The 12,876-nt window shown below is 37.6% G+C and overlaps 2 protein-coding genes and 1 long non-coding RNA gene across 6 annotated transcripts in view; 2 read left to right on the top strand and 1 right to left on the bottom strand.

The window, feature by feature from the left end:
- The window catches only part of LOC140667312 (ras-related protein Rab-37), a 157,319-nt gene extending 151,935 nt beyond the window's left edge, over positions 1 to 5,384 (top strand). For all 4 annotated transcript variants that reach the window (XM_072895123.1, XM_072895122.1, XM_072895124.1 and 1 more), the window contains 3 exons: positions 1,149 to 1,259; positions 2,007 to 2,148; positions 2,727 to 5,384. In XM_072895123.1, the coding sequence (XP_072751224.1) occupies positions 1,149 to 1,259; positions 2,007 to 2,148; positions 2,727 to 2,844 (371 nt within the window). In that variant the 3' untranslated portion in view covers positions 2,845 to 5,384. The remainder of the gene's footprint in view (positions 1 to 1,148; positions 1,260 to 2,006; positions 2,149 to 2,726) is intronic.
- Positions 1,154 to 6,451, bottom strand: LOC140667313 (uncharacterized). The gene is made up of 3 exons (XR_012046981.1): positions 6,319 to 6,451; positions 1,973 to 2,157; positions 1,154 to 1,288 (listed from the first exon to the last, which is right to left on the bottom strand). It is a non-coding gene; the product is annotated as an uncharacterized lncRNA (long non-coding RNA).
- A 106-nt stretch (positions 6,452 to 6,557) lies between these two features.
- LOC140667309 (uncharacterized) lies at positions 6,558 to 12,408 on the top strand. Its single transcript, XM_072895107.1, has 4 exons — positions 6,558 to 6,879; positions 7,676 to 7,822; positions 7,915 to 8,004; positions 8,105 to 12,408. The coding sequence occupies exons 1-4, from the start codon at positions 6,706 to 6,708 to the stop codon at positions 11,492 to 11,494; spliced, it is 3,801 nt and encodes a 1,266-aa protein (XP_072751208.1). The 5' UTR covers positions 6,558 to 6,705; the 3' UTR covers positions 11,495 to 12,408.
- The last annotated feature ends 468 nt before the right edge of the window (positions 12,409 to 12,876 follow it).

Here is a 12,876-nt window from a genome sequence, read left to right as displayed (position 1 = left end):
TTCTTGCCGCATCGCGACGAACTCAAGTCGACTTTACAATGCACGAACCATTTGTAAGTTTACCACGAAGTTGCGCTCCTTGATTTTGTTGCCCCGCCAATTTTGGCCGAGTGCCAAACTCGATTCGCGCAGATAGTCGGGACAGGAATACGAAGAGGAGGATGTCTAAGGGGAGAGAAGGGAGCGACCTTATTGTTTGCCGGCAGAACCTATCTGCGAGTTCTAAAGTTGTTGCGACAATAGAGTTGCGTTGCGTCAACTTCATCGGAAGTAATCACTCCGCTCGAGTGAACGACTCCGCAATAATTAAACGTGTCATATCCATCTAGAAGATTAAACAACAACCGTTGGGACCGCGAAATTGCGCGAGGCGAAAGTGAACTGAGCTTATTTTTAAATTGACAAGGTACTTTAAATCTAAAATTATACATTTGCGACTTAAATATAAAATAATTCAATCTAAATTACGTTTAATATTTAAATATAATATGTATAATAAATGTTCACTTTTTTTGGAATAATATCTCGCAAAACAAATCTTATATAAACATAATATATGTAAATTACAAAAAAAAATTACACAATTCAACAAAAAATAATTTCTTTTTGTACATAATAAAGAAAGTTATCATTTTTTGTAGCTTTTTTAAATACAATTCCAACTTTCAAATTTTAAAAAATTTACAATTAAAGTGGATTATTTTACATGTTAGTATTTTATCGTGCAACATGTGATGTGTTGAAAAAGTTTTGTTGCATTTAAAATTACGTATGTCATTAGAATTTTCAGTCCTTAAAAAAAATTTATTACAAATTTCTTTTAAATCAATTACGGTTAATGATGATAAAATGCATCATAATAATCCTCATTTTTATAACTTTAATAATAAATTTCTCAAAATTATGACGCAATAGAGAAATTTGTTGAAAGCTGGAATTGTATTAAGCATTAAAAAAAAACTACAGGAAATTATTGCTTTATTCTCTTGTGTTTTTTTTATTGAATTATGTTATACGCAGCGTCTGGTTTTAAACTCAATTATCGTTTAACGCGCTAAAGTTTTATGACATATTTTATAAAAAGGTCGACTATCGGATAATGATAATAATCAATGAATTAAAAAAAAATGATTTACGATTGATTCCAGCGCTTTTGTTGTTATACGACGTGACGAATAAGACGAGTTACGACAATATCAGGGCTTGGCTGAGCGAAATCCGGGAACATGCGAACGAGGATGTCGTCATCATGTTGCTGGGTGAGTCGCCGTTTATTTATGGTTTCCCTCTGTGCCGATATACAATAGATCTTAGAATTCGCGTAAAACTTAGGGAGAGACTTTAATCTCCCAGAAATTAAATACCAGATATAAGAGCTAAGCATAATGGTTTAGCAAAGATAAGAGTTCATTAGAAAGCTATCTGAATGACCCAGATTTAATTTCAATAACACCATCTGATTGTCTCAAGTGATATATATATACAGTTATCGAACCAATTTAAATCAAGAGATTCAGAACTAACAATCTCTCGATTCCAGGAAGGATCAAATTTAACTCGCAGCGTTTCCGCTTAAATGCAATTTGGATCGCTTCGAAAGCAATTAAAATCGATTTTCACGGTAACTTGTGTTTAATTGCAAGTGTACGATATGATAGGTACGAGAGAGAGAGAGAGAGAGAGAGAGAGAGAGAGAGAGAGAGAGAGAGAGAGAGAGAGAGAGAGAGAGAGAGAGAGAGAGAGAGTAAAAAGAGATATAAATATTTTTGATCTCGCGTCTTAACTTTTAATTTGAAATCGAATGTCTTTTTAACTTTTATGATTCGAAATCTCGAAGTTTCTTCAAATCAAGTTATTTCGCATAAACTATCAGCTCGTGTATTATAAATTGACCTTAATTGATCCTCGGCTAGTTCAGGTCATGTCAATCGAGAACTCGGCTGTTTTAATCGTGTCATAGAAATATATTTACCTTCTCTCGTCGTTCTATATTTATTAAACCACAGGTAACAAATCGGACTGCGGGACGGAGCGTGTCGTTAAACGGGAAGACGGCGAGCGATTAGCGCAGGAGTACAAAGTGCCGTTCATGGAAACGTCTGCCAAGACTGGCCTCAATGTCGAACTGGCATTCCTCGCCGTTGCTCGGTACGGTATCTAATATCAACAAACGTGATCGTTGAAATAGTGCGAATAAATATTGTTTTAAGTTTAGCCGATTTCATAAATCTTGATCTTAATTTAACTAGCTCTATATTAAATTAACCCTTATTCCGTACTGATGCATCATTTTTGTCTGTGATTTTTCTAACAACGTCAATTTCTCGAAAACAAATAGGTAATCATAAAATAATATATTTAAGTAAATTATTTTTCAAATTTATTATTTTAGTCTTTATTTAGAATGTTCAAAGAAGGTATATACATTTTTCAGATTTTTTAAAACACTTTTATATATTAATAAACTTATCGAAAATACGCTGACCCACCTGTACAGTTAGAAGATGCCAAAAATAACAATACGGAGTAAGGGTTAATATCTCTTTCCAAAACTGAATATTTTTGAGAACTCAAAGAGACGAAAATCAGATAGAAATTTTTATCCAGCTTGGAAATATCTTTTTCATGTAACTTTTACTTTGTCAAAAATATAAGAACTGGACCTTTATACGATTGGCAAACAAATTGATAGACACTAAACAGCTGATCGGCTATTCTCGTTTCAGGGACCTGAAGGCCAGAAAAAGCGACAATCCTGACGAGACAAAGTTCAACGTTCAGGATTACGTGCGTCAGCAGTCTCAGCGAAACACTTGCTTCAATTCTAGTTGCTTGACAACTTGAATCGTTTTTCTTTCTACATCAAGTTAAGAGGATACGCGAGCTGGAATCGCGTCGATCGCGTGAAATATGTTTGGCGCAAATTTCGAGCCATATATATATACATATATGAGGTTCATTTGATTTTCGCGTGAAATGATTGGTATAATATTCGCGTGCGCGAGTGAATAAAAATTTTACACTCGATTCATAATAATTTCATCAAATGAATCGGAAAACCGCACAGAAAAACAGTATTCAAATTTTTTTTAATACATTAATTAAGACGCATTATTTACTTCACATTAGAATACAAAACCAATCGCGCTCTTAAAAAAATTAGGACCAGAAAACTGGTCTTTTTCACGTAGTGTCAGAAAGAAAAAGAGAGAGAGAGAGAGAGAGAGAGAGAGAGAAAATGCGAGGAGCATGAATCTCGTTATAAACGTAAACATGTGTCAATGATTGGCTCGCATACATTAATGTGAATAGTTCTAAAAGGATAGAGAATCTTACGTATTATACGACACACGATACCTCCATAGGTAAGCCTCTAGCGCTCGATGGTTCTAATTTCGCGTACACCATATATCCGCACATATACAGTGACTCGCGAAATTGATCAAGTATTTTGAAAATTTCAAGAAAGATTATTTAACACATTTAATGCATTATTTTACAGATATTCATTATTTTATGTGTGCGTGTATATATATATATGTGTGCGTGTGTGTGTGTGTGTGTGTAGCATACATGTGTCTATTTTTTCCTGATAAGATATACGAGCTATAAAAATATCCTGTTACACGCTCACTCCTTTTTCTATCCTTCTTATATACTTTATTGTATGTAAAAAACTTTAATGAAATTTTAAAACACTCGATCAACGTCGCGAATAACTGTATATTAATGTTAAACGCTCAGCGACGCGCGATTATTAAAAGCAATCGTAAGCGTAAATTACAGCTTATACTTGTCGCACGCCCTGACTCTATAATCATTCGTTGCGCTGTTTGCATAAAGGAGTGTAATCTTCGATTTGCATACAATGTGCTTGTTACAAGTTATATAGCGCACACGTTCATTCAACGTGCGGTTGCATCTGTCTCGCGGTGCCTGCGTAAGTGAACAAAAATATCAATGCAAGCTCAGTCTCTCGGCATACTCTCTAGGTAACATAGTTGTGATATAATAGTGTTGGAAGATAGAGAGAGAAGTTAGGGTCTATGCACACTATATGAAATGCGAACGTCACATCGTCATCGATTTTATTACCTAGTTTTGATTCTAATCAGAGGGAGATTACGTTTATTGCTTTTAATATTAAAATAGAATATTAAAATATTAAAATTTTCAAAATAGAATTTAAAATTCTATTCGTCAATTTCTATTCGTACAAACACTGTTCGAGAAAAAATTCATATATAACCCAATAGAAATATGTACAATGGTATATAAAATATGTCCATATGTTTTTTCTTTTGTACAATCTCTGTTTGCATATACACGAAAAATAATAAGAATAATTGAAAAATAATTAAAAGAATCTTGGACCAAAAGTAAGGAAGATTGATGCTGAGAAAATGGTAAAGAAAATAGAAGTCACCATCTTTCTCTTATTTTCGATTTCAATTTTCAATTAACATTTACTTGATAGCAGTCACGAGATCATCTTTTTTTAAATTATTTTATTTATAGTTTTGTCAAAAGCTTCTCTCTTGTAAATTATAAATTAAATAGTTTAAAAAGATGCTAATTTGATTGCTTAAAGTACCTACTGAAATATAATATAGATATTAGATACAATATTGAGATAGAAAATAGGAACAATTTTTCTTACTTGGATGACGTACATATAGTGTGCATAAACCTTTATGTCTCTCGTAGAAGAGGAAAACGTCGAGAAACGATTCGTAGCTGCCATCTAGCAAGCCAACGTGTGAATATACTTGAGATTTCTTCTCGAATATCCGCACGATGCTTCTTCCTTTTCTTTTTCTCGTTCTTGTAGCCAAAGTGTATCGTGATATGTGTGTTTCATGATCGTTAATAGGCGCGTTTTGTATAAACGACAATTGAGATATATTTATCGAAGGGATATAACAGTTGGCTGATCGGCCAGTGATTTTATCTCTCTATGTAATCGAAGAATTAATGAAATCTATCGACCGTTATCGAATCAGAATTCTAAGCAAAGTTGGGAATCTATCAACAAGAGTCAATAAGCCTTTAACACTGTTTAATAAAGCTTTATCAACGTTACTGCGAGGGGGACCCATTACAATCGCTCTCAATTTCTTCTTATCTTGTAATAGAATTAACGGAAATCTAATCCGGAGACGCGCGCGCGCAAATGTTAATTTTATAGCAAATTGAGACTAGAGAAAGAATTTAGAGTCGGTTTTTTTTTTGTGTGTAAAAGATTGGAAGAATATATCGCATATGTTACATCCTGTTGTATACGATGTGCAATCTGTCTTACCTGCAGTGTACAAATGACAATTTTATGTATCAAATATATATCACACAGAAGGCATGTATGAAAATAAAAAAAGCCGACCAGAGATACATTTCTCTATAATATTCTCATCCCGATTGAAATCCCATAATTCTCCTCGTGAGCGACTTTTTTTCGCTATACCCTGACATAAAAATAAAATCGACGGAATAGTTTATTTATTTTTTGTTTTTTGCAATGCTAAATAAAAACATCTCGTTTCAGGTTAAAAAATACCAAACTCTTTCCAATCTAAAAACCAATATAGAAAAGTTGTTTTTTTTTTATTTTGTTTTTTAATAGAATGAAAAATATTGTAAAATATATAAGAGCATTGTAATTTCCTTTTTCATTTTTTCTTATGTATTTTCTTGAAATATTCAGATAAGAAAATCAAAAAAGCTTTCTCGTAAATGAATGTTAATGTAAAAATTAATTTATATTAATTTTGATAAAGATGTTTTCGCTATTTTTCATTTTATTATTCATTATTATTCATTACACGACTCATTTATATGGACTATATTCAGCAGAGGAAAATGTACAATATTCGGCGTCAGAAATGCTTTAATACATAAATTTTTGTAGTTGTCAGAAAATATATATATATATATATATTTTGCGTATATGCCATGTGTTTAAATTCCTGTGTTAAGGCACTCCTGATTCTGACGGGTGTATAAAACAGATATAAATTTTGTTTTTTAATTACAGCTACATATATAGTTGACAGTTCAAAATAAAAACTTACAGAAATATTTTCTGAAAATTGTTCTCTTTCAGGGTATAGTTTTAAAATAAAGCAAAAGTATGAGATCTGAGAAACAACGTTTGTCCTCCGACAAACTTCATAGCATTTTGTAAATTAATCAAAATAACTAATTTTAATTCACCTTTCGCGTTCTTCTTTCAATCGATCGCGCGTGGATTATACATTCGGAGGAGAAATAAACGAAATACGTAGCAAAAAAAAAAAAAAAAAAAAGAAAAAACGTACGTACTTTGCAACACTCGACGAAACAAGCGATGATCCGATGATTCGCGCCGTCATTGAACCACTCGTCTTCTCAAACTCCTCGAAGCGTAGAAATTGAAACGTCCGCGCCATCTAGGCGCAACGTCAGCAAGCTGAGATGCATGGACACGCGGAACAGGCTGCCGTCCTTCCCCCCCTTCCGCCCGCATCCCTTCCCCCACCACCGCCGGTTCCAGGCAGTTCCAGAAGTGTGTCCTATCTTCGAGCGGCAAACAAAACGCCGCGTCTCCTAACCTGGGTCTCGCATAGAAGGGAAGTGCGTCACATCACATAGAGCGTCTCGTGTTCCCGCCTCGAGCGTAGCGTTTTCCAGGCGAGTTCAGCGAGCGAGCGAGCTACCGACCGGTTCACGATGGAGGACGAGGACGTGGTGGAGATCGGGAACGTGGAGAATGTCTGCCGGCTGTGCCTGTCCGTAGACGAGCCGAAGTCCTCCGTGTTCGCCCAGAAACGTGAGGAGGAGGAGGAGAAGAACCCGTCTAACGTGCCGTTGGCCGCCAAGATCCAGGCTTGCTTGTCGATCCAGGTACGCGCTGTCGAAAATTATCGTCTTCTCCTCGTGCGAGTCTCGACTCTCGACTCGCGGGGCTCTCACGAAGAGAGAATCGTCGACTTCGTGGCCGGGTATCTTTGACCGAGGGTGCGTCGCCCATCGTCAGCTTTGAGGTTACACTCGTAGAAAGCAGATAATCGAGATACCTAATCAAGAAATGCTTGTGTCATGTGATCGGATCTTTCCTCTAGCGATCATATTCTCTCTCTCTCTCTCTCTTTCTCTTTCTTCATTCTTTCCTTTCTTTTCTCCATCATCAGTGCACGATTATTTCATTTTAGGTAAATGCCTAAGTGAGTGAGTCATTTTAGATCCTCTAGGCATACAATGTCTTTTTATCAGCCTTTTGACTTGAGAGTAGCAGTCGGATACTTATATATTCCAAAGAGAGAAATAACAATATATAAACAGTACAAATTAATAAGAATTAATTTTTTGTAACAAGTACTCTAATGTTAAAGCAATATCATTGTCATATGTGGATGTTGATGAATAATGTTACAAAAAATTTAAGTTAAGATTAATTACAAATATTTCTCTTAAAAGGGTAAAAAATGTAACATAATTTACTTAAAATCCTAAATTTCCTCTTGATTATATTTTCTGACACATGTTTTAAGTGAAACGGATATATACATTTCCAAGAAAAAAAAGCAAAATGTGAAATTTGGAAAAACAAAGATTGCTTGATTTCCTAGCTAGTTTGATTTGCATTTGTTCAAAATTCTGGAAATTGTTGAAATTTTAATATGTCAAATTCTTTCTTTAGATTTCAACTACTGATAAGCTGTCTACACTGATATGTGCAAATTGTGTAAAGAATGTTAACCAGTGGCATGCTTACAAGGAGTCGTGTCTGCGTTCGCAAGACAAACTACAAGAATGGCTGACAAATCAGTCACACCCAAACCCTACAGTAAGCGAATATATTGTATTTCAAAATACATTGTACACTATAGCGATCCTTTAAATTATTTGTCTTGATACTCATGTTCTTCATATTTGTAGGTTATAACAATCAAGGATGAACCAATGGATATTGATTACGAGGACAATATAGAAATTATATCAAAGACTACTAATAATTTGGAACAAACAGTAAGTACAATTTTTTTGTATGAAATAAGATGGCAAAACTTCTAATCAAAATACTATATAAATAATATAAATAATATTTTTAATATTATCTATTTTGTAGGATCCATCGACTCAAACAGTGGAAAACGAGGAGACTGATGATAAAGAAGTGCAAGAAGTAGTAGATGAAAGCGATGCGAATGACGCACATAAAGAAAATGACTCTGAAACAGTTCCATCTGTCACGCAGATGCAACCTGATAAAGAACAAGGTCAAACGGATCAACAGGATTCTACAGTTGTACGCGTTAAAACTGAGCCACAGGACGACGATGATACCGATTGCACTGTTGAAGTAGAATCCGCGAACGGCAGTGAACTATTATTGAATCCCATGGCAGTTGGCGCGAAGGAAGATACGGTTATGGAAGCCGATTCTACGCAAAAATCTAACGCAGCTAGCGCGCCACCTAAGAAGAAATTGCGGCGCGGTCCTCATACGCATTTCAGAGGAACGCGCGTCTTTAAAAAGAAGTGCGCACATTGTCAGATATTTCTGCATTCCAAATACACGTACATGAAGCACATGAAGAGATTCCACAGCAAGGAGAACGGCGGCATCGACAACTTGGAGTCGATATCGCAGAATGACGATGACGAAGAGATGATAGAAGATTTAGAAGATGAGTTGGTCAGTATGGAGAAAGATTCGCCGCTTACGCAGGTTCAACAAAACATTATTAGCCAATTGAAAACATTCTCCTGCTATTCCTGTGAACAGACGTTCAATGATCGGCGTAGCACGTTGTCACACATACGCCAACATCTACCAGATTTAAGACCATACACGTGCATCGCTTGCTTGACCGAATTCCCCGATCGGTCCATGTATCAATTACATTGCGGTGCATCTTTTGAATGCGCCATGAAGATTGCTCTAGTAATACCCAAGCACGGTAACGAGCGGTATTTTACATGCAACATGTGCCTACGCTCGATGCGCGACAGGAAGGAGTTGTTAAGTCACTTGTCGAAACATTCTGACAAGCAGTACGAGGAGATGATAGCGCCTGCGCGCGCGCCACCCAAGCTGAAACCGATGGCGCCGTTGCCATCTGCGAAAAGCAATTCCGATAAAGCGCAGAAGAACGTGGCGCGGTCCAACGGACCTTACAAGAACGGCGATCCAGCGTACAATCATGCCTGTGATCTGTGCGGCATGATTTACAGATACCGACCCAATATGTTTAAGCATCGCGAAGTCTGTATGCAGCAGCAGCCGGAGAATAGAACGTCGTACAAGTGCGTACACTGTTTTATGACATTCCTCGTGTTCAAGAAGTTTCATACTCACATTACGGTTGATCATAAGAAGAAGGAATTTACTTGTGCCGTGTGCAATTCGAAATACCGATCACCTAGCGATTACTTGACTCATCACGAGAACCATCGCGCGGCGACGTATGGCGGCAATAGTCAGACACAGGAGGATACATCACAGAACGCGGTACAGGAACGAAACGCCAAATCGCCCAAGTCAAGAATCGGTGGTCACAAATATAGTTGCGCGCTCTGCACTCAGGAATTTTCCACGAGGTCTGAGTTAATGGAACATCGGAATCTCCATCTCAAAGTGAAGATATACTCGTGTGCCATTTGTCGCAGCATGTTCAGTAGTCCGGGCGCGTTGGAGATACATATGAAGGATCACGGTATCGAAGATCCGAATGAACGAAACGCCAATATTTCCTGCGTAGAGTACGGTAGCTTGGATGAGGATATGAGGATCAACGAGAAGGACTCGATGAACGCCAGTGCCACCTCGGATCCCGGTACGCAGATTCACGAGTGCTGCGAGTGCGGTAAAGTGATGTCAAATTTTGCCAATCTACGCCGACACACCAAGATCGCGCATCGGAATGTCAAGATTTACGATTGTATCGAATGCTCGCGGATGTTTACGCGTAAGGAGCTGTACGACCATCACAAGCAGCTCAAACACAATTCGAAGACCATGTTGCAGTGTCCCCAGTGTCCCAAGAGTTTCGTCTTCCAAACAAACTTTACCTACCATTTTCGCACCGCCCATCTTGAAAAATCGCAAAATGGTTATGCATGCGACATTTGTGGCAAGGTTTTCGTCGAAGAGGCGTCCTTGAAAATACACAAGGGTTGGCATAATCGCGCCAACTCTCGTTTAAGCACACGATTCATACTGGGCAATCAAAAGACGCCCGAGGACGAGTTACAGACAGAGTCAGCTGGCGTTGATTCGGCCGAGAATTCGGAACGGCCGGCGAGAGCACGAAAGTCATTCCCCAATCTGCCGCTCCAACCGACAACGTCGTCGGAAGGAAATTTCCAGTGTCAAGTATGCAATGACAAATTCAATGACGTCAGGGAGCTGAGGAACCATTTATGGGACGTTCATTGCGCTCGCAATAAGCCGGAAAAGAAATTCTCTAACGACGAGCTCCAGTGCGAACTCTGCACGAACGTCTTCCCCGATCGGGAGACCTTGGCGTCACACATGCGGTGGCACAAGGCCAACCCGATTCTCAGCGACATGAAAAAGACGTACTCTTGCGACGTGTGTGGCAAGTCTTATAGCTCGAAGAAAGTTCTATGGAAACATAAAAAGCTACACAAGGCCACCGTCGTGGCATCGATCAAGTTCCAATCTTTGGCCAGGAAACCGATGGCCAGCCAATTTCTTTGTAACTTTTGTCGGAAGGTCTTTTCCAGCAGCCAGTCGTTGCAACGGCACAAGCTCAACTTCCACAGCGAACTACAACACCCACAACGGACGCAACAACAATTGTACAATAACAATCGTAGATTGTCGTACGAGGATGAACCAAGAACGAAGCGTATGAAGCTCGAGGTCGACGACGACAATTCGCCGCATAAGCTATCGCCTTTTGCGATGGATTTTGCCGGCGAGAGGAGAAAGCCAGTTATGTGCCATTTGTGCAAGAAGATGTTCCCGAATATGAGCGTGCTATACAAACACAAGCAGACCGCGCACAAGCATCGAGCGAGAAAGGACCCCATACCTGAGTGCATACCAATGTCGACTCAGGACGGCAAGTTCTTGTGCAACATCTGCTTCAAGGAGTTCCCAGGCCTATCGAATCTACGACAGCATTTCACGATTAAGCACAAGAAAGGCGCGCAATCGCTCAGCCATCGGCCGTCGATCGGCGACGCGGTCTCCGAACGACCGACAAAGGAACCCGAGTCGCCGACCACCCACAATAACGTCATGTTCAGCTGCAAGCTTTGCAAGCAGTGCCACGTCTTCAACAAGCAAGCGATTATTAATCACATCACCAATGTACACAATGCGGTGTATCAGGCTGACAGCAGGACGTTTCACAGGGAAGTCAATCTGAGCGGTTACGCGGTAAAAGGTGCGATCGGGGCTACGTGCCCGCGATGCAACGTTAAGTATCCCAACAACCGAGCTCTAAAGATACATTACATCAAGTTCCACGAGAACACCGATTGAACGCTTATAGCAGCTGAAAACTTGGATTGGTGTCAGATGGAAAGAATTCTCCATATCGCGTGATCACGAAAAAATTGACACATTTCTTTGTTCTTCGGATCACATTACAATTCTTTCTGTAAAACGCTCTTGTGCGACATGTTCCTGATACAGCCTCAATCAATTGTTTTTACGTAAAAGGGATATATTTCACGACATAGTAAACGTCATAATAAACTCGCGATAAATCTTTTTATTATTAACGCGTAAACCAATTGTTCGCAAACGCTGTTAAACATTCATAATTCCGACGTTCGCGAGATGATATAACAAGTATTAACAAAGTACACAAATACATTCTCTCTACGGATTGTGTCGGTTTATGAAACAGAAGCTTTCGTTTTTCACGCGTGACAATTACTTCCATAAATGCGAACGGTTTACACGCATACGATTTGTTATCTATTTGATACAATAATTCTTGTGACCAATGAGACGTGTAAATATCGAGGCGGTAGAGTAGATATTACATGACTCGATAAAAAAGCGTGTGCAACCTCTCAGTGTATCGTAGCTATAAGTTGATTGCTGCAGCCAGGTATATGTTCAATATGTCAGTCTTTTGTCACAAAGTAGGATACATGGACTTCTTCGTGTAGAACTGTATTACAAATTTACGACTTCCATGTTTTTGTATTTTATCAAAAAGAAAATAATTTTAATCTTCCCTTTCCCTGCCCTTTTCTGCGAATTATTTTTTTTTATCGATTTATTTATTACGCTTCTCAAGATGTTTCGCGCAGCCTGGTTGCAGTAATAACGACAGATAATCGCCTTAGAGGTGTACTACACAATTGCATAAATTACTTTATCTACAATATAGATTATAACAATTATATATAGAATGCAAATAAATATCATGAATATCTTGCTTACGTTACGGTATTTATTAAGTTTGTCCCGTTGTTTTGTCATTCAATTTTTGATTAATTACAGATTAATTACAGTTCCTTTCAATCGTTCCTTTTTCTCTTTATTTTTAATCACATTAATGATCTTTCATATATATTGGTTTATTTGAATCGCTTGCATCTGCGATGTGTGAAAATTATAGCAATAAGAAAAATAAGAACAGAATTACTAATCTTTGTTATCGAATTTCTTAGACTAATTGTTAAAATTGACAGCTGGAAATGAGATTTCGTATTGTATTCTCGATAATCAAATTAGATCATATAAATTAATTCTATCTTTTATATGTATATATATATATATATATATATATATATATATATATATATAAATATACGAAAATTATATATAATAATATATATAAATATAACAAAACGATAGAATAGAAATTATATGACTTGAAAACGTATGCAATCTTTGTATTGTATCTA

Source organism: Anoplolepis gracilipes, chromosome 6 (assembly GCF_047496725.1).
Source record: "Anoplolepis gracilipes chromosome 6, ASM4749672v1, whole genome shotgun sequence".
Lineage (NCBI taxonomy): Eukaryota > Metazoa > Arthropoda > Insecta > Hymenoptera > Formicidae > Anoplolepis > Anoplolepis gracilipes.
This window is presented reverse-complemented; position numbering and strand designations above follow the sequence as displayed.